Source organism: Anabrus simplex, chromosome 1, assembly GCF_040414725.1.
Source record: "Anabrus simplex isolate iqAnaSimp1 chromosome 1, ASM4041472v1, whole genome shotgun sequence".
NCBI classification, from domain to species: domain Eukaryota; kingdom Metazoa; phylum Arthropoda; class Insecta; order Orthoptera; family Tettigoniidae; genus Anabrus; species Anabrus simplex.
In genome coordinates, this window is record NC_090265.1 from 1,579,626,900 (window position 1) to 1,579,649,753 (window position 22,854).

The window sequence follows — 22,854 nt, forward strand, 5'->3', positions numbered from 1 at the left end:
CTTCTTTCACTTTTGCAGCGTTTCCACTGTAATCGCCAGCAGTATATTAAAATTCTCAAATATTGAATAAGTGACAATGGAGAATTACGAATTAGTGTTTTATTCTGGTCTACCAAACAGGTGTTCGGAAGCAGAACAGTAGCAGAGTTTATGTCTGAGATCAGCAGAACATAAATGTTTAATTCTCGACAAACACACTCTAGAACTTTAGGGATGTTACAACGCCTAATGAAAACACTGAGAAGGCAGTATGTAATGCAGGGACGGCGCATGAATTTCATCATTGGGGTTTCAACGGAAGGAAGATCTTTATACAGTAGATCATTTTTGACAGCACATGACGATTCTTCCATACTTGACCATTGTATCTTTCCTCAGACTGCCTGTTAACACAGTCAAGTTGCTACCGATATCATGTCTTCCCGAAGATTGAATTCTACACAATATTCTTTACGTCGCACCAACACAGATAGGTCTTATGGCGATGATGGGATAGAAAAGACCTAGGGGTAGGAAGCGGCCGTAGCCTTAATTAGGGTACAACCTGAACATTTTCCCTGTGTTAAAATGAAAAACCACTGAAAACCACCTTAAGAACTGCCGACAATGGGGTTTGAACCCACTATCTCCCGGAATCAAGCTAACAGCTGCACGCCCCTAACCGCACGACCAACTCGCCTAGTGATCGAATTATAATTGTGCAACCATATGAGATTTAGAACTTTCATGTTTCGTTATTTTTGGGGGAAAAGTTCCTAAGTCTACCATTCCGACTTTGGTCCAAGTCCTTCCGCTTTCATTACTCACGAAACATAAACAAGGAAAACAAAACAATCAGTTAGTAATTTCTCACCCACAGATCCACTCGGTTCTTTTGTATATATCTATCCTGAATTTATGCACGATTTCTTTACTTTTAGTCTGCCTCGTTATATCAAGATCAGGCATAGGGCGCCCGGCATTCTTAATCTCAAATTTGCGCTCAAGAGCGAAAGAAGAAAATTTTGTCTTCCTAAGTATCTGGACGAACAATTGAGAGTAATTTTTGTCAAAAGTTAATCATTTTTATTCAGTTGTTTTAGAAACAGAATCAACAATTACAGACCAGTAAAAGAAAGTAATCTAATGAATTTAACGTGGGCGATGATGATGATGATGATGATGATGATAACTATAACGATGTCGCCTGATACATTAAATTAATTTGTTCAACCTGAATGACAAATTGTAATTTAACTTGATAATTTTTGTTTGTTTTGCGAATATTCCATTTCTTTCTGTATGAAAATGTTTGACCAAGCACGGCTTTATCGGTACGGAAGGAAGTAAAGGTGATCAGATCTAAATAATGAATACACAAGCTAATTTATAATGATGTGAATATCAATTTTCCTGCCAAACCATTTTTGTGTTATATTTTACATGCATTTGATACAAAACTTACAGTATGGAATCTTCATATTGCTGCTATAAACGCTCTAGCGTTATATTTGTTGCAACATGATTCATGAGTTGAGAATTATATTAAATGTCGACATCCCTGCATAACGCTTTGAGCACTTGCGAGCAAAAAATCCGACCCATATTGAGACGCCCATTTATCTTTGTAATACTGTAAATGTCTAACAACAACACCTTTACAGAATCAAACTCCTTTCCCTTTTGCACGTTTCAGACAAATTGATTGACAAGTTATTTAACTCCCCCTCCTCCACTCTTCAATTTACAAGTTCGAGATTCTAATTGTATTAGTCTGGGATAGCTGACCTCTTTTCTTCATTTTCACCAATAATATAAATTCCATTAAGGGAGACTATTTCTGACCCACTCCTCATTTTACATCGAATGTAACATCGTTAATTGGTTCAAATTTGTTTCTCTCAATTTACTTCGAGCCATTCAAAGAGAGGCGTAAAAAACTACTAGGTGAATCAGGTGTAAAACTGTGGAAATCTTACGGAATAAACAACATTATTTCGATCAACGATCATGGGCCAAATTTTCTGCACGCAAACATCACAACATAATCATGAGGTATGAGGCCAAGGATAGTCAGTGCTAGCAATGTGTTCCTTCGTCCACGAGTCGAACTTAGCAACTACTTCAGGAGACATTGATTTCTGACCTCCACCTGCTTCACCCTTCCTAATGAACAGAAGATCGTCCTCGTTCGGTGCTTTCCCTTCAGCCTTAATTTTTTTTATATGCTCGAGATTATTGACCGCAGGATTTTCACGCATGTTCTTAATGTCGAGGTGTTCAGTGAGACGAGAAACTTCCTCATCCGTTAACGACTTGTTCAGGAACTCTGCCAATCTGCGAATAGCCCCTGACAGATTCTGAAAAAATCAAAAATAAAAATTCATCAGTTACATAAGCTACTCAAGAAATATCCTACGTTTAACGCGGATAAAATATATTACTGCAATTAAGGAATGATTAACGACGATAATATTACGACCTTGAGAGTGATGATAGTGGTGTTCTGCTTGAATTTCTTTGGGTTTTTGTAATACACAGGCTTTGTCTATTACAGTTGAGCTAATTAATTATCGTATATTACTGTGCATGATAACAATGTGAAAGATATAAATGATAACGTTCAGGAAATGTGGAATAGAGAAGTGGATGGATGAGAATGAAAGGGTTCCGACTGAAAAAAATGTATTTTTGAGATTTTATCATCAATGTATAATACATTTTGAACTCTACAAGCTACTAAAATTTTACAACAAAAAATCTAATTTATTATGCCAGGAAGCACTTCAAACGGTTTTCAATGTTCTGGCATTAGCCGCTTTGCTGAATTTGAAATGGTCATTTTGAGTTGTAACTCTTTTCCAGATTACACTAAATGATATAAGAACTATTTACACATCAATTTTCATTTTAAAATGTGTAAAAAGTACATTTTTGAGAGGCATTGATGTAAACCGCTAAGAAATTAAATTCTTCTGCTGGAAAATAATGGATTTTTAATTGTAAACATTTCGTTTTCGGCCATCGAAATATACCATAAGTCAGAACATGTTTGCCTTAGAAAGCTGAAAAGTAAGATGTTTGCACCAAATTTACTGTCGAAATTTTGGATATAATAGTTTAGCATACCATGTAACTTAAAATACTACAATTCCGCTACTCGTTGCATAAGGAGAAGTAGGCAGTAGGCCATTACATTTCAGATGGATGTTCTTGGTATGAATAAATAATAATAATAATAATAATAATAATAATAATAATAATAATAATAATAATAATGAAAAAATGAAATTGCGTATGGCTTTTAGTGCCGGGAATGTCCGAGGACACGTTCGGCTCACCAGGTGCAGGTCTTTCTATTTGACTCCCGTAGACGACCTGCGCGTCGTGATGAGGATGAAACGATGATGAAGACGACACATACACCCAGTCCCCTTGCCAGCGAAATTAACCAATGATGGTTAAAATTCCCGACCCTGCCAGGAATCGAACTCGGGGCCCCTGGGACCAAAGGCCAGCACGCTAACCATTTTGCCATGGAGCCGGACATAATATTATTATTATTATTAATAATAATAATAATAATAATAATAATAATAATAATAATAATAATAATAGAGTGTGAGCTCATACGTAGTGCTCTACTCACTCTCGTCTCAACCAGAGAGTACCGCATTCGAATTCTGGTGACTTCGAATGCGAACTCCACTTAGACTAGCATGTGGTGGACCGAGCTCGATAGCTGCAGTCGCTTAAGTGCGGCCAGTATCCAGTAGGTTCGAACCCCACTATCGGCAGCCCTGAAAATGGTTTTCTGTGGTTTCCCATTTTCACACCAGGCAAGTGCTGGGGCTGTACCTTAATTAAGGCCACGGCTGCTTCCTTCCCACTCCTAGCCCTTCCCTGTCCCATCGTCACCATAAGACCTATCTGTGTCCGTGCGACGTAAAGCAACTAGCAAAAAAAAAAAAAAAAAAAAGCATGTGGTGACAGGAAGGGCATCTCGTCTTAAACCTCTACTCAAATCTTATATTGAGCCTCCATGCTCCACCGACCACAAATAAATCTAGAAATATGGCGTTATAATTAATAAGAAGAAGAACAATAGTATAACCTCAGCTACAAGTATTTAAACCTCCTTGAAATGGTGCAATTTAAGGTGTATGTGAATCAGAGTGGACGTTCCGACTGCACTGTGATCTAAGAGCGGTAATTAACTCACCCGTAAGGTTTCTAGAACTGAGCAGTAAAGTTTATTAGTTGAAGGCTGAGTGCACCTCGAGAGTTCCGTAACACGTCAGCAACGAAATTATGACATGCATATTTTAGACCAACTTTTAAATAACACTTCTCTCGGCCGAGAATGAATGTACAAACATGAGATTATAAAACGATAAATCTACCTCTAAAGCGACAAATCAGTTTATATAACAATAAAGTAAACTCGTGTCCTCAGACCCGGGTGATGCAGCACTCTTTTCAGGCATACCCCCACCATTTTAACCACATACCATCCCTCCTGCCATTCTTGAATCTCTGGCAGTACCGGGAATCGAACCTGATCCTCCGAGGACGGTAACTAACGAAGCTACGGAGGCTGACTATGTAGCAGTGGGAAGACGTGTTAAAATGAGTATTAATTTGTGAGAGAGATGGGTTTTGACTCAGGAGCCGTTAGCGCAGAGAAACCACTTTTTCCGCTGCAAAGATTCGTCGTAGCTGAATTGTGTAACGTTCAAGTTTTGATCTCTTCTGATGTAGCAAAACAGCTGGTAGATAGGTAGATAAAGTTATCTCGAGTTCAAATTTATCACCTTAATCTTAAATACAGTATTAAATGGTCTTAAATTGCTCCTTCATGATGCCTCGAGCTGGTAAAATACGTAAAGTATGAATTATTTCACAAATCATAGCACTGTATGGCGTTATTAACGTACCTTCTTCATTTCCTCATACGTGATGAAGAATATATTTGGTTGATGTCTTAATTTCCAGAATCCCAGAACATGATCCCAATACGGGCTGTATTCAACTGGAAGAAAGTAAAAGCAAAAAACATTAAAATCTTATATATGGCTTTCTGTTGTTACTCTCTGTTCTCGTAATGCACGACACATCCAAACGTTTGTATGTCTACCCCTTAGTCTCAGATCACTTTTATTGTTTTCCTTCCCTTTCATTTCCCACCTAGAACAGACCTTTGTTCATAATTTATTGTTTATATGCCGGAATTCACTTCAAACTAATAAGAGACTGACTCATCAAGGGACTAGTGTGGTCAACACATTTTAAAGAGGTTCTGCCCAACATTAGATAAGAGAAAACACTATTGGAAACGAGATGCATAGGAGATTACCTGCACTTTGTTATGCATCATACCGCGAAATTCAGTTATTAGATTCGGTATTAACACACTTTAATAATAAAAGTTCGTCTTTTTGGAAGTGAATGGCTACTTTCTAATGAACTCTTGGTTAAAAGTGGTGCAATACTTACGGTAACCCTTTAGGAATGCCTCGTAGAAGAGATCTTCTGAGCCGTTGTAGGCGTCCATGAGGCGATGGTGATGAAAATAGGAGAGAGCAACGTCCTTGGGCTCGCGAGTCACGTGGATAATCTTTAAAATAACACAAGCAAATAAGATATTAAAAGGCAGGCAGATTGTCACCGTAATGAGTCTGGGCACATAGATCTTTGAATTATTTACTTTCTTCCCCTGCTTCAGTTTTGTAGTGATAATGGCTAAACACCACCAAACATTGTTCAAAGTCAAAAGAACTAGAAGATTCAAGACAGATTTAGCATACACCAGTATTCTCCATGGAGTTTGGTAACCGTTAATACTCGAAGGACAAATGGTTGATGACGAGAATTCAGAAACCTACTGAAAAATGGCGATCTGTCCCCTATTTCCCACCAACATCATGCGGATTGGACACTCCATGTACCAGGTGATTCAGATGGATATTCCGTACAAAGTTGGGTTGTATTGCCTGACAGACGCATGTCTTGGCGCACCTGCAGGCGTGTTCGTATGAAAAGTTAGATAACAATATGCATGAATACGGTTACACGTTTCAGCACAAGTAGTGCTCAAAATAGCCATGCCTGTGTTCCGCATACAATGTTACTCTTCTCAACATATTCCTTAGCCCTCTTGTTAACCTTGCTGGTGCCGCCCAGAGTTAGCGCATAGCCTTGTTTTCAGGCAATGTTGCATACAATTGAAGATATCTCCGTAAATGTGTCCACGGGGGGTTGAATCGTGCAATCTTGGGATATTAACAAGATAAACAAAAACACGAGCCTCTACATACATGCATCTATAATATTTAAGTGACAATGAATTTAATGGTCAGGTGTGAACGACTCGCGCGTTTAGTGATCCACTCGCGGGAAGTCTCGCGACGGACATGTAGCAAGTGCAAGTGCAAGTGCAGAATTGTGTATACAGTATGGCACAGTTCTAGTACCTATATGAGGCTCTGCGCCAACAATTCCTTCCTCCAGATCACTTTGTCATGTCCTCAAGGGACAATTTGCCACACGAAGCGTATAATACTTGCGTAGTCTCTTCCGTGTATTCCAGAACATTCTTCGAAATTGACGTCGTCTGTCTGAATAATACTGTGCATTGTGCGGAGACTCCCCAACTATAAGTTCGTCATTCGTATAACGTAGCCATTCCATTGCCATGCTTCTGACTATAGTTAATGTCTACATGGTAGAGCTATTTGTACATTGAGAAACGCACATGGCCCTCCTTCGGCCTTTCAGCAAATTTAGTTTTCGGCTAGTCTGCTGTGCCTGCAGCAGTCAGTGATTTCTCCTCCGTCGTCACGTTGTTGCGTGCATAACCGTTTCGTGCATCACAATTAAATCTCCTACAGCAGACCAGGTAGACCACCCATTCGACTACGGAGTAAGTATCTGAAGCACCCGACACACATGTCTCAGAAGACTTCTTTCATTGTAGTAAACATTCATAATCTCTTCAAGTTAAACAGTGTTCCAAATTTCATTCGCTTTTCTATAAGATTATTAAAATACTTCCTCAGTATGTAGCCTGATCATTCATCTTTTGTGTCAGTAATAACCTACTTCAGAGTACATTCACTTGTAATGTTATCAGTGCATTTTATCCTATTTATTCTTTCCCAGAGCCCCATATCGAAAATATGCAAATAATTATCTTCTTTCATACTAACTCGATATTCGAACTGAGTGTCCCAGACGTCAGAGGACTCGCCTATTGACTTTGAGATCAATTTTTCGGGTTCGATTTCGGTTCAGTCTGGTGATAACTGAAGGTGCTCAAATACACTACCGTTGTGTCGGTAGATTTACCAGTATGTAAAATAACTCCTTCAGGACAAAATTCTGGGTTCTCGCACTCTTAACGACCAGACTGTTTGTTACCAAAACGGATACACACTTTTCAGGTGTATCTTGATAGAATCGCACTGGTGTCTATTTGACTATGGAATGGGCACCCTTCATAATTGTAATCCTTTTAAAGTTAGTGGCCGATTGAGAGGCATTTTATCTTACTGCAATCATAGCAGTTCATGGTCTTATAAAGCATTGCTATAACAAAATTTATAATTAGAGATTTGCTCCCATCACAATCTTTATATACACGTATTTACAGTCGAGGAAAGTGTTTTTCGATCGCAAAAGGTAGTTTGCATGATAAATTATTTCCTCTCTCAGGGATATGCTTCTTTCATGAAGATAGCATTAACCCTTTGGCAGGCGAGCCTTTCTTTGTTACGAGATCGGGCGCGCGTTGCATTTTGTGCAACATTTTCTCCCCGTTTAATAACAGAAATTGTAGTCAGATACTCTTATATTACCACCGGTGGACACAAACAAACTCTTACAATTTATTTATAAACAATAAATCTAAGTTATGGCACAATTTGAATGACTTTTGCACGTGAAATATCCAGTAGTTACACACGAACTCTTACAAATGATTTACAAACAATGAAAGCAAGTTATGGCACAGTTTGAATGGTTTCTGCATGTGAAATGTCTAGTGGATACATAAAATCTTAAAAATTGTTTACAAAACAATTAACGCAAGTAATGACACCATTTGAATGTGCGGTTTTGAAATAATTCTGCTTGGACCCAACGTAATATAGAAACAATACACGATCTATTGCAGGAAATAACCACAGTTATATCTAAATAATGATTACTACAATAACCAAAAGTCTTTATTATTAAATGCTCCTACTATATTCACAGTGAGCTGTAAACGCTAAACATCAAGAAAGAAAGGTGCAAGTAATGTTACTCACGTGGCCAGGCCAATGAAACACACAATGTACTTATTGAGATGAAGACTCTAGTACCAGTGCCTGGTGCTACCAAGTTTTTGGAACTATAGTCATCTGGTGGACGATCCCTTAGGCTATACATACCATGACGGAAACATTTTCTCACTTATTACAAGAAATATTTTTAAAATGCTGGTGCTGTTGTACTTTGTACTCATGCGCACCTGCCGGAGGGTTGATCAAATTGAACGGAGGTAATATACGTGATACTGAAAGTTCCTAACGTGCATACATTGAAAAAGCTATTTCAGCTACAATTTGTTTTTAAAACGCTGTACTCTCGGACTGTTGTATCGCCCGCAGCTCATAGCCCCTGCTGTTTTCGAATGAAGATGAAGGGAGTTACACACACGGTTTTTAACTGTAGCCTTTACGATTCACATAACCTTCGTCACTAACGAGCAAGTTACGGCGTACCAGCCAATTTCTAGAACAGATTGAGTATCTACTTCCATGAAAACGTGTTTTCGCTACAGTTGGAAACATTTCTACAATAGGATGGATGTCTAGTTAAATGAAGACTTAAGTCGTGTATGTGATAAAACTACTCATATACAGGGCGCCAGGAAATGTTCTCCGCAGCGACTACGTGCTGCTGCGCGAAGTAGCATGAGCAGTTAAGTTGGCAGCACGGCTGCCGCCGCTTGTATCAAAACAAAACAAACAAACAACAATCAGTAACAGTAAACTTTGTACTCACCACAGCAATTCATAACAGATGCTAGAAGTGTTGTCCTTATGATCGAGGACAGACTTCAACACGTCTACACATATTGTCGAAGACTATCACAGCATTATATCGGAAATTTCATCAAGTTTTTTGTCTGTTAAAAGCGTACGCCTGGCTGTTCCTGGTACATCGTGAATTGAGCAGGTCACACGAAATTTATTTATCAATTCCCAAACGGTATCTCGGTTTGGACACTTTCAATTAGGACACCGCGGCTGAAATTTCAGTTTAACATTTTCTGTAAACCGATCGCCTTCGCGAAAAATGTATTCCACCAAAAAATCTCTCTCTCTCTCTCTCTTCACTAGTAAACATTACCACCTGTATCCTGTCGCACTATTCCAATAATCTATCTGAACGCTGTCTTACTGCAATACACACTGACGATTTCGACAGCGCACAGCTCACAAGTGTAGCCTTGCCTGTACTGCTACCCTATTGACCTTGGCCTGTCGGCGAGTGAGCATGACAGATACGTCACCGGGCTGCCAACTAAACTGCTGATGCTACATTATGTAGGCACTGCGGAGAACATTTCCTGGCGCCCGTTAGTACTGGATGCCACAGCCTCAAAATGTGTCATGCTGTCGTTACATACAGAGTCTCTCTTATAAACCCAGTCCAGACGCAAGGTGTTTGTACTCTTCGCTATGGCAGCTGCCTCAGCCGAATTTATATCGCGCGCGGCCGCCCTGCTTTAAGCGTGTATGCAATCTTACATGAAATTTTACCTTATAAAATGTCTGACTCGTTGGCTGAATGGTCACCGTACTGGCCTTCGGTTCAGAGGGTCTCGGGTTCGATTCCCGGCCGGGTCAGGGATTTTAACCTTAATTGGTTAATTCCAATGGCCCGGGGACTGGGTATTTGTGCTGTCCCCAACATTCTGCAATTCACACACAACGCATAACACTATCCTTCACAACAATGAGACGCAGTTACCTACACATGGCAGATGCCGCCCACCCTCATCGGAGGGTCTGCCTTACAAGGGCTGCACTCGGCTTGAAATAGCCACACGAAATTATTATCATTGTTACCTTATAAAATTTGCTGAAAGTGTCATCCTTCTTGGATTATATAGGTATTGTATCTGATAACCACATTCTGGCTGACGCGAGTGAGTTCTGCCACTATAATGTTTCTGATTTCACTCGTAATGTTTTCTGTCAGTTCCTCCACTGTTAGAGGATTTGTTCGATATACATTTTCTTTCAGTTTACCCCACAACTAAAAATCGCACACTGTTAGATCTGGAGAACGAGGGGGAAATATACCAGCACTGATCACTCTGTCTGCAAACACGTCTAAGATTGTAAGAAGGGAATCTTCTGCTTATGACCAGGGGCTGAGTCTTGTTGAAACCACCCACGCGATTTTTCTTCTTCCGTAAACGGATGGAAGAATGGCGTCAAAATTTCTTCTTGGTACCTCTCTGCATTTACTGCCATCTCGAAATAAATAGGCCCAATTATTCGTCTTCCACTAACAGCACACCAAATACCAACCTTCCTACTATAATGAGGGAATTCATAAACACCATCAGGATTTTGTGCACACCAATAGCGAGAGTTATGACTGTTCACACGACCATTAAGATGGAACCAGAACTTTTACATACGAAAATGCACTGTTTCAACGAGAACTGCCTCATTATGTTAACAACTGAGATTCAGACTGACGAATGCTTGCCAGGTCGAACACGTGCAGGCTGCTTGCGAGGTCGAGAACTATGTACGCACCTCCCATACTGCAGCTGCCGTAGCGCAGAGTATAAACGACGTGCGTTAGATCTGGGTTTATTTTCCAAATTGTTGTTGTTGTTGTTGTTTGAGTCATCAGTCCATAGACTGGTTTGATGCAGCTCTCCATGCCACCCTATCCTGTGCTAACCTTTTCATTTCTACGTAACTATTGCATCCTACATCTGCTCTAATCTGCTTGTCATATTCATACCTTGGTCTACCCCTACCGTTCTTACCCCCTACACTTCCTTCAAAAACCAACTGAACAAGTCCTGGGTGTCTTAAGATGTGTCCTATCATTCTATCTCTTCTTCTCGTCAAATTTAGCCAAATTGATCTCCTCTCACCAATTCGATTCAGTATCTCTTCATTCGTGATTCGATCTATCCATCTCACCTTCAGCATTCTTCTGTAACACCACATTTCAAAAGCTTCTATTGTCTTTCTTTCTGAGCTAGTTATCGTCCATGTTTCACTTCCATACAATGCCACGTTCCACACGAAAGTCTTCAAAAACATCTTTCTAATTCCGATATCAATGTTTGAAGTGAGCAAATTTCTTTTCTTAAGAAAGCTCTTCCTTGCTTGTGCTAGTCTGCATTTTATGTCCTCCTTACTTCTGCCATCGTTAGTTATTTTACTACCCAAGTAACAATATTCATCTACTTCATTTAAGACTTCGTTTCCTAATCTAATATTTCCTGCATCACCTGCCTTCGTTCGACTGCACTCCATTACTTTTGTTTTGGACTTATTTATTTTCATCTTGTACTCCTTACCCAAGACTTCATCCATACCATTCAGCAACTTCTCGAGATCTTCTGCAGTCTCAGATAAAGTAACAATATCATCGGAAAATCTCAAGGTTTTGATTTCTTCTCCTTGGACTGCGATTCCCTTTCCAAATGTCTCTTTGATTTCCTTTACTGCCTGTTCTATGTAAACATTGAAAAGGAGAGGGGACAAACTGCAGCCTTGCCTCACTCCTTTCTGGATTGCTGCTTTTTTTTTCAAAGCCCTCGATTCTTATCAGTGCAGACTGATTTTTATACAGATTGTAGATAATTCTTCGTTCTCGGTATCTGATCCCTATCATCTACCAAATTGTATTGGTGTTAAATTTTTAAACAAACACTTTTCAACAGAAATTATGACAGTAGAGTCCATGTATTCTCAAATTATCCATAAGGTGGTAGTCTCATCCATTATCACCCATGTGATTCTGTTAGTAACTTCCTATCAAATGTTGTTCCAGGTACATTCACAAGTATTATTTTCAGCATGTTCACTCGTCTGAGGTGGAATACGTCTCCAAAAATTCCAGCTAACTCCGATGCAGCAGGTTATTTGGAAATATATCAGTGGAAACAAATACATTACTTTTTCTTCCTTTGCTAGTCATTTAATGTCGCACTAACTCTTTGAACGTTTTAGGTGACCAAAGAATGGGTAAAGGATAAGATTGTAAAGGAAGTGTCTGTGGCTTTAATTAAGGTACAACCCCAACATTTTCCTGGTGCGAAAATGGGAAACCACGGAAAACCCATATTCAGGGATGCTGACGGTGGGAATGCAAGCTCACAGCTGCCCGACCCAAACCGCATGGCAAGCTTGCTCGGTATGAAACGATTAACAGTAGTGATTTGTTGTACCACTCATGAATGCATGTCTACACTTCCCGTTTCTTTTCATAACAAGTAGAATACCGGCATACTGACTGATATATGTGTTAAGCCTTAGAAAAGCATTCAATTACCACCTAAGTAAGTAAACAGCTGCATCGTTGGAAGATATTATACAGTTCTGTGCGATGGTGGGTAAACATTCATCGTACTCGGGCGTTTCCGCCACTGTTCGTGTGACCTGTATGACAATCATGCCTAGAAGATGCGAGACATGTGAACGAACAGCTGCTCAGGATTCAGGGAAGCTGTACTCTATAATCAGGCTTCTAATAGCAGGGTTGACGATGTACCAAATTGCCCGTCATTTCGATCGTTCAGACTTTACTGTGGAAACGTGCTGGAAATGATGAACAAGTGAAGGTATTCACACACAGGGGATCGGTTTTGGACAACCCTGATAGACCATTAAGGCGGAGATCAAATTAATTTCTTTTCCTCGACATAAAGCAATAAAAAAGTCTTTACTAGGACATCTTACCTCCATCAGAAGCATTTCCTGACAAAGTCAAATCCGTCATCTTGACAATCCTTACGATCCCTAGCATTAGCACGTCAAAATTAGCCCCGTCTATGGTACAGTACCGTCCTCCGGATTCCAAGATCATAGGTTCAAACCTACGAGAGGTAGTCGGATTTTTGAAGGGCGGATATAATGTCGATTCGACGCTCCATGTCGTACGATGTCAGGCTGTAAAAATTATCTGGTGATACATTTGGTGTTTACCCGACAAAATTTATTAACACGCCCAAGAGAAATTCGGTTTACTTTGCAATCTAGTAGGCTTAGAGTAAAATGGAACTTCGAAATTAACGGTCGGGCAGCCACATGGCATCATTTTAAAATGCCTGCATACGCTAGCTGAGGCCATACGAATCTTTTTTTTACAAGCGAATGGACAACTAAGGATTACGCTACAATTTTATTTATTTCCATTTATGTATTTATTTATTTATTTATTTATTTATTTATTTATTTATTTATTTATTTATTTATTTATTTATTTATTTATTTATTTATTTATTTTATTTATTTATTTATTTTCGCCCACATTGGAGCACTTAAATAAAAGCATATACATTTAACTCTTCAAAGAATTAGCTGGGAATTTAGCTCTTCATTATTTTCGACATGGCTGTCCTTTCTTCATCACATATGACATATAGTTTTCGTTTAAAGTTTTAGTTTAAGTCATGTTCCTTTTCTTCAGAATTCCTTTCTCTTCTCTATTTACAAATTATTACTTCTTCTTTAGTTTCACCATCATTGGGGTACGTTGAATCAATCATATTTCTGAGTGTTTGTCTTTTCTTAGTGCCCAGTATTTCTTCATTCTTTCTGGTCTTCGTTTCCTCCCGTCCTCCGAGATTATAGGTTTGGCTTTTAATGAATATTTGTATTGGAAACTTATATTTTCGTCTTTAGTTATTTTAAATGTTCGATAGAATAGTGAATTTTTAGTAAAATTGTAATCCTATTAGTCTTTTTCAGTTTCTTTAAACCAGTTGTGTTTTGTTTTGCGGTTACGGAAGACTTGTTTTGTTAATCTATTAGAGGTCATTCTGAGAAGATGACCGTAAAAGTCTGCCCTCCTTTTTCTTTTTTTTTGACAATATATGAGAATTTTCTTGTAGATGATGTATATTATCTTATTATCCTAAAATTTTGGTCATATGATCTTTCTTAAAATTTTCCTTTATTTTAGCTCGAGTTTCTCCATCTGGTCTTTGAAATTCATGTTTTAGGGTTTCTGCTGGTTTAATCACTGCTTCATAATGTTTAGTTCTGGACCCCCCCCCCCCCCATAAAAGGACAAATTTGTTGTATGTATCTTTTGTTACTTGGAAAGCCATTTCAAGTTTATTTTTCCTGGATTACATTTCTTTGCATTCCACAGCATTCGAACTAATCCAATCTCCAAGATATGTGATTTTTTTTACTATTCCAATCTTTAGTTTTTGGACTTTGAAGTATGTATGTGGGTATTATTATTATTATTATTATTATTATTATTATTATTATTATTATTATTATTATTATTATTATTATTATTATTATTATTATTCACATCGTTATGCCCAACTGAGGAGCACGCTGGAACTTATTTCGCTGCTGATTTTGCTTTCTTCTCTTCATCCTCACACCGAAATTCTTCTTTCTTCTGCCCAGGTTTTATTAATTTTAGCTTTTGGCTCCGCGAAACAATGATTAATCAGTGTTCTGAAAGAAAACCCGTGGAGGTTTTCCTGTTCCTCTATCGGGCGTGTCCTAGGTGGCGGCTCGCGGGGCTCGCTGGACTTGTCCGAAGAGTCTGAGGGAAATAAAATACATCTCGCGGGCCAAAAACAGCTACAGCCAGAAAACTGAGGAGAGCTCTTAGGCTCAACACCTTAGTTGTACCAATGAGGGTGACGGAGGTCAGTTTCCCCATTTTCTTCAACCTACTGGCATGATGAAAACGTCAATTCAGGGCATTGTTATTATTATTATTATTATTATTATTATTATTATTATTATTATTATTATTATTATTATTATTATTATTATTATTATTATTATTATTATTATTATTATTATTATTATTATTATTACCTTAAGATTGTTACTGGAATTCTGCGGACTAGTTCTTTAGGGAAGAATATTCTGGATGTGGTGCCGGTACATCCAGATGTGTTCTGTACAGAAACCGAAGTAATATATGGTATTAGTGCTCACGAAGCTATTCTTGTCGTGGTTAAAAAATGTGAAAGAAAGGAAGGTATTAAAATTAGGACTGTTAGGCAGTACCATATGGCTGATAAAACAGGCATGAGGAAATTTTAAGAAAGTAACTATGCTCGGTGGAAAACGGTAAATAAAAATGTTAACAGACCCTGGGATGGGTTAAAATCAATTGTTGAGGAATGCGAAAATAGGTGTGTACCTTTAAGGATGGTAAGGAATATTGTAAGACAGAAATAAAGGGACTAAGAAGGACGTGCAGGTTGGAAAGAAGTAAAGTTAGAAATTACTGTGGAAGTAAGGAGAAATTGAAGGAACTTAATACGAAATTGAATGTATCAAAGAAGTCAGCAAAGGACAACAAGATGGCAAGCATAATGAGCGGCCTTACAAATTTTAGTGAAAAATGGAAGAGTATGTATAGGTACTTTAAAGCAGAAACAGATTCGAAGAAGGACATTCCAGGAATCATTAATGAAAAAGAGAAGTGTGTATGCGAGGATATTCAAAGGACAGAAGTATTCAATCAGCAGTACGTAAAGATTAATATTTACAAGAATAATGCCCAGATAGAGGAGGTGACCAATATTAACCCTTTATAAGGCGGTGGGAATTATTTTCCCACCTCGGTTTTTTGTCATTTCTGGGCGCTGGGAGTTTATTGATTGATGAAACTCTGATTTACAATCAGTGTTACTTCAACTTCTGCTCCCTTTGCAACAGATAGGGAATCTGCCACCTGGGCGACTGCCCTAAATGCAGATCAGTATTGATTGATTGATTGATTGATTGATTGATTGATTGATTGATTGATTGATTGATTGATTGATTGATTGATTGATTGATTGATTGATTGATTGATTGATTGATTGATTGATTGATTGATTGATTGATTGATTGATTGATTGATTGATTGATTGATTGATTGATTGATTGATTGATTGATTGATTGATTGATTGATTGATTGATTGATTGATTGATTGATTGATTGATTGATTGATTGATTTCCAATGTATTGATGTGTGCTGCACTCTGAAGGAATATCTGTGGAACTATTCTGATCTCGTTGGAATTTTTAGCTTCTTTGGAAATTATCTGAAAAGCGACAGTGTGCCAGCGCAACGCCTGTTGTGAACAAGATTTATGAAGTGAAAATAGGGTAAGAAATCAACATTTTATAAGTCTATATAGTATTTACATGAATTTTCTTTGTTTATTGTGCATTTTTCTGATTTGTTCTGAGATTATTTACTTCCTTTTACCAATTGAAGAGTTCTGAGATACAAATTTCTTTCACATTGTGTGTGAGAATATGCTTCCCATATCCCACATAGGTGTCCAAAATATTTCTGCTAAATAAAAAGTGGAACTTAAATTGTGTCCGTAAGTGGGCCATGGGAAATATGTTCCCACTTCTGAATGGCAGACAGCAGGCGGTGGAAAGTAAATTCCCATTTTATTACTGACCTGATGAGCACTGGATTGTCTATTCTTCTGTTAAATTGTATTGTTTAGCACTTATAGAGCCTGTAAATAAAGTTAGTTAGAAAACAAAGTGTTTTATTGAGTACTGCCTTATAAAGGGTTAAAGAAGTATTAACATTGACCTATGATAACAATGGCATTTGCAGTAAGATGCAAAAGTTGAAAAATAGAAAAGCGTCTGGAATTGATAAGATTTCTGGTGATATATTAAAGACAATGGGTTGGGATATAGTACCATATCTGAAGTACTTACTTGATTATTGTTTGCATGGAGGAGCTATACTAAATGAATGGAGAGTTGCCATAGTAGCCCCTGTGTGTAAAGGAAAGGGTGATAGATATAAAGCTGAAAATTACAGGCCAGTCAGTTTGACATGCACTGCATGTAAGCATTCTTTCTGATTATATTAGACGTGTTGCAAAATTAATAACTGGTTTGATAGAAGGCAGTTTGGGTTTAGGAAAGGTGAAGCTCAACTTGTAGGATTCCAGCAAGATATAGCAGATATCCTGGATTCAGGAGGTCAAGTGGACTGTTTCGCGATTAACCTATCTGAGGCATTTGATAGTGTATATCATGGGTGACTACTGACAAAAATGAGTGCAATTGGACTAGAAAAAGACTGACTGAATGGGTGGCCGTATTTCTAGAAAACAAAACTCGGAGAGAGTAGGCGAAGCTTTATCTGTCCCTGTAATAATTAAGAGGGGAATTTTCCAAGGCAGTATAATTGTACCTTTATATTTTCTTATATATGTATGAATATGTACAGCAACGATATGTGTAAAGAAATGGAATCATAGAGTAATAAATAAATTAATACATTGAGAGTAACTGCAAAATAACCTCAATAATGTTGTGAGATGGACAGTAGGCAAAGGTACGATGGTAAACGGGGTTAAAAGTCACGATTTGAGTTTCACAAATAGGAAAAGTCCTCTCAGTTTTAATTACTGCGTTGATGGGGTGAAAGTTCCTTTTGGGGATTATTGTAAGTACCTAGGTGTTAATATCAGGAAAGACCTTCATTGGAGTAATCACATAAATATGATTGTAAATAAAGGGTACAGATGTCTGCACATGGTTATGAGGGTATTTAGGGGTTGCAGTAAGGATGTAAAGGAGAGAGCACATATGTCTCTGGTAAGACCCCCAACTAGAGTATGGTTCCAGCATCCTCGCCAGGATTACTTGATTCAAGAACTGGTAAATATCCAAAGAAAAGCAACTCGATTTGTTCTGGGTGATATCCGACAAAAGAGTACCGGTAGCGTTAAAGAAATATTGCAAAGTTTGGGCTGGGAGGACTTGGGAGAAAGGAGACGAGCTGCTCGACTAAGTGGTATGTTCCGAGCTGTCAGCGGAGAGATGGCGTGGAATGACATCAGTAGACGAATAAGTTTGAGTGGTATCTTTAAAAGTAGGAAAGATCACAATATGAAGAAAAAGCTGAAATTCAAGGGGACAAATTCGGGCAAATATTCATTTATAGGAAGGGGAGTTAGGGATTGGAATAATTTACCAGGGAGAAGTTCAATAAATTTCCAATTTCTTTGCAATCATTTAAGGAAAGACTAGGAAAAGAACAGATAGGGAATCTGTCACCTGGGAGACTGCCCTATATGCAGATCAGTATTGATTGATTGATTGATTGATTGATTGATTGATTGATTGATTGATTGATTGATTGATTGATTGATTGATTGATTGATTGATTGATTGATTGATTGATTGATTGATTGATTGATTGATTGATTGATTGATTGATTGATTGATTGATTGATTGATTGATTACATTTTTCCATAAGTAGCAGTCAGGGGAATCGTGTGATAGTCCGAGAAGGAAGCTGACATGATCGCCGTGTAACAGGAGTGACACAACAGTACGTTGAAGAAATTCTGCGTCCACATGTGCCACCTTTCGTTGCTGAGTGTCAAGGAACTTTTTCTTCCTCCAGACACTGCTTGGTTTACCCAGGAGTGTTTATGTCATATTTGGCCACTTTTATGGCTCACAAACCGTCCTTCGAACCTTCGTTGAGCCAGACGGTCCACCAGCTTCATCCACGTTGAAAAGTCCATGATTTGGAGGCAACATTCAATAATTGTGGGTAAATCTCCGCCGGATAACGTACAGCGTCTCTTTGATTTCATGCCCGATCATATCAACCAATGTGAGCTCACAAAAAGTGGTCCTTCAAGGTTCGTGAGCTGAGCACATTCTGCGCCACTGATATGTGCACCATTATGCCGGTGAGGTGATGTAGACCTGTTCAATTATTTCTTTTCTTTACATCACACTAAGGTGGTGGTGGTGATTATTGTTTTAAGAGGAAGTACAACTAGGCAACCATCCTCTATATAACACTAATCAGAGGAAAAATATGGAATGGGTCCGACACTTCGAAAAATGAAGATATCGGCCAAAGGAAGACAAGGGCCACGGAGGGCGTGAAAATGAAAGACTCCCTAGCTCTCGCCAACCTAATAGCGTCGGGTCGGAAAACAACAAGAGTTGACCAAGAGAGGTCGGATAGGATATATGAAAGTGAGGAGCCAGGCACAAGTGGAAGCAATTCCAGAACTCAGCTAAGGGCCCCGTGGTCGCCAACCCACGCTCCGAAGTTCAGAGCCCCTGGGACTTATATCACACTAATAAAATTGAATTTGAAATCTACAATTTTTCCCATTATGTTAATGAGTGTATAAAGTATTGTATCTACACTAAGAACATTTTCATACACTCCACACCTAACTGACGTTTCAGTTTTAAGGAACACCAGTCGTAGCCGAATTTTTTTGTGCATGTTAAAGACAAGACTCCTGTAGATTGTATTGTCGTACAGAATGTGCAAACGTGCAACTTGTCACAGAATTAATTTAGTATTATGTTTTATGTCTTAAATTTGTAGAGGGACTTTTTTAACACAAACATAGTCTTAAGAATATGACCAAATGGTGATGAAATCGTTGAATGTCAGTAACTATGTCTTGGACATTACAAGATTACAATTTACTGTTACCGGTACCTTCATGATATAGTCTTGTAAAATGTCACTATAGTCACACAGGTATACATTTTGTTAGTAATATGTTAAACTGTGGGAAGTGTGTATCATTCAAAGAATTAATTGTGAATTTACAAGCAAAACTCTTTCTCAAAATCTTCTTTCTGATAAAAAAAATGAGAAAAATTTTCAAAGTTTACAGTCTTTTGTTGTTAATATCTGCTCTCAGAATAAAAAAAGAATAATTATCGTTAAAATAATGCAATCGGCTTATTAGAGTATTCAGAAATCACAGATATTATTTCTTTATTACCTAAAATTCAGAAAATGAGTTAATTTATTCTGTCATTATATTTAAAAAATATCTCGCATACCTTTGGATTCTTCGTCCACAGCTGATCAGGTAATAGTTCTACCGGCAGATGGCTCTTGAGAACTCTTGGAGAGGACAATTGTGCTGCTGAAGCCAATGTGTTATGGTTTCTACCTGATGGCCCATGATCGCCTTCCTTCATGAAGCAGCTCATCCTAGTGTATCAAGAAGGTTACAGTGAATTTTACTTTGAATCCTGTGCGCCTGACTTACCATGTGGCAATTATAAATAACCTCATTGTAAGAAGATAACGTTTGTGAATTTCATCTACCAGTAGCATCTTAATGTACTAAGATGTGTTACAAATTAAACAGGACCCTAAGCTAAGCAAGCCTGAAGATCTGTGTGACTGTTAATTTAGAGGTCATAAACCGTAGACTCTACTTTTTTTTTTTTTACATGAAATACAAGTTATAGTTATGGTACAATCAACTTCGAAAAATCACATATGTTTTATCCAGGATTCAAACCACGGATGTTTTGGTAAGATGCTAACGGTGATATCAATAAGTCAATTCTCCCCCAAAATTATTATATTCACTGGAAATTATAATACCATACAGTCCCTCTGTGACCTTCATTACACTGGATATCTGTTTTACTCTGACTGGTAATTACAGACTAAATACGTACACATGGATTTGTAACATTCAACTTGTTCTTCACGATAACTTAACATCTACAACAGTTCATTTCAATGTACACCATTGTGAGTAAAATGCTATAATGGACAGCTCGTACTCCATTCAGTAATATGACAACGACAAAAATAACTTTGTCATTATTTAAAGCAAAAAGACACAATCAAGTACAGAAATTCAGATAAAAATGTGCTAGATATTCAAGTAGTCCTTGGTAAATGTATCAGAATTTCATTCTCATCTGTAACCGACCACATTTGTTCTCTCGCATACTGTACTACTAAAAGAAGTTATGTTGCACATCAATCAACTTACTCTATGTAGGGGCTTCTCTTTCCCAGACTCTCCTGGAGTGCTGTGGCCCAGTCCAGGTCGTTCACCAACAACCAGACTAGCTCCTGGGTCCAAGTCGTTCCTGTACACAGAAAACAAACATTGATAAAGAAATACGTATATCTATCCTTTAGTCCCCTTTCCAGATATGGGGTCCGATATGAGATGTGATGAACTTATATGACATTTTTGGCCAACATCAAATGAGGAGCTAATAAAGAATGATGGTGAATTAGGTTAGCATCGCCTGTGACCTATGAATAGGAACTGTCCCCGTATTTTCCAGGAAGTGAAAATGGGAAACCAGAAAAAACAATACTCAGGACAGCCGACGGCGTGTTTCGAACGCACTTGGAGCTTGGCACATGCCACATGGCTGCTTAACGAATATATCCGTACATAACCAATCACCCAGCAGCTACCGATGCTGAGAAATTAGCATCAAACACGAACACACCGAAGGTCCGTGTTCAAATCACTTCCCTTGCGAAGATGTTTCTTGGATTGGTGTTCTCAAGCCGGTCTCAAGCCAAGCGCAGATTTAGTAACACAGCCTCGCAAAGCCCATTTGCAATCACCTGCGAAGCGATCTGATTTATTAAATTCAGCAGCTGATAAAATTACTACAGCACGAGATATCGACTTTCTTTTATTTCAAATTATTAATCGGTAAGACCAACCACCTAACACAAATGTACCCGTTTTACGTTGCCCCCGACCACTTTGTTTCGGATCAGCCTGTATAAATAAAACTGCAATTGTCTATGTATACTTCAAATTTTGCCTCACACTTCGTTTGTATCTCGGATTAGGTATACTAAAGTCGAAAGTAAGTCCTTTTCAATTTTCGTCCTTTTGTCTGTCTGGTTTATTGTTTAGCTTCCTTTTATTACTTGACCTAATTTCTTAAAACTCTATATTTAAGTTCGAAGATATCCACAGTGTGCACCAGACTATGCATTCTTTGATTAGCATACAGCGTCGTAGCTATATTAAGGGGATCAAGAAACAGCATGCCAACTTCTTCCGTTAATATTAGCTTTATCGAAGCACTGTACAGTACATTATACACACACACACATACATACATACATACATACATACATACATACATACATACATACATACATACATACATACATACATACATACATACATACATGATGTGACCGTTCACAACGTCACATATGGTATGTCATGATACCCAGGAGATGAAATATGCCGTTTTCCACGTCATTCTGCGGTAAAAACTGTCCAAGTTAGGATGTATCCACCCGCTCCGGGATGCGATTTTCAGTATGCCGGCTCGCGTGACCCAACTCTAGTTGTCGGTAATTAGCAGCGAGGCATTGCAGGAGTGCTGGTACTCGAAGTTTTCTCACTCCAACCACGAGCGAGACGGAACGAGACGCGTTATCACGTGACACAGAATCTAGGTCACTAGCAGAACTCAGGGAGTACATCCAACGTGTGAACTACCATTATACCCTATTTCCTTCATTCGTTCACCATTGCCAACTCATCGAGTTCAATTGTTTTTCCCCTAATAAATCGCGAAATACTCAACGGAGAGTCATGTGCAAATATTCATTTGAATCAGGGAATTTTATAGATAATTATGAGACCGAGAAGTGTTCTACATAATTGAGAGAACGGTAGCTACGCCGTGACAAGGGCTCGTCTTAATGGTTACCAGATGTTGGGTCTCAACCGTGGCAGCCAGCTCAAGGATTCCCCTGGCGCTCGTCATCATTCACCGACAGAGACAAAAGGACGCTTTTAAGATTGCTTGAGAATCCACGAAG

General features: G+C 38.4%; 1 protein-coding gene across 2 annotated transcripts in view; it reads right to left on the bottom strand.

Annotated features, from left to right (window-relative positions):
* LOC136880955 (luciferin sulfotransferase) overlaps positions 1 to 22,854 on the bottom strand; it is a 331,501-nt gene that overhangs the window by 285,254 nt on the left and 23,393 nt on the right. Inside the window, exons 3-7 of one of the 2 annotated variants that reach the window (XM_067153507.2) lie at positions 21,032 to 21,131; positions 20,076 to 20,229; positions 5,476 to 5,596; positions 4,917 to 5,011; positions 1,096 to 2,339 (exon numbers count right to left, since the gene is read on the bottom strand). In XM_067153507.2, the coding sequence (XP_067009608.2) occupies positions 2,028 to 2,339; positions 4,917 to 5,011; positions 5,476 to 5,596; positions 20,076 to 20,229; positions 21,032 to 21,131 (782 nt within the window). In that variant the 3' untranslated portion in view covers positions 1,096 to 2,027. Of the gene's footprint in view, positions 1 to 1,095; positions 2,340 to 4,916; positions 5,012 to 5,475; positions 5,597 to 20,075; positions 20,230 to 21,031; positions 21,132 to 22,854 lie in introns of those variants that run through there. The other variant, XM_068225602.1, reaches the window with a different exon arrangement.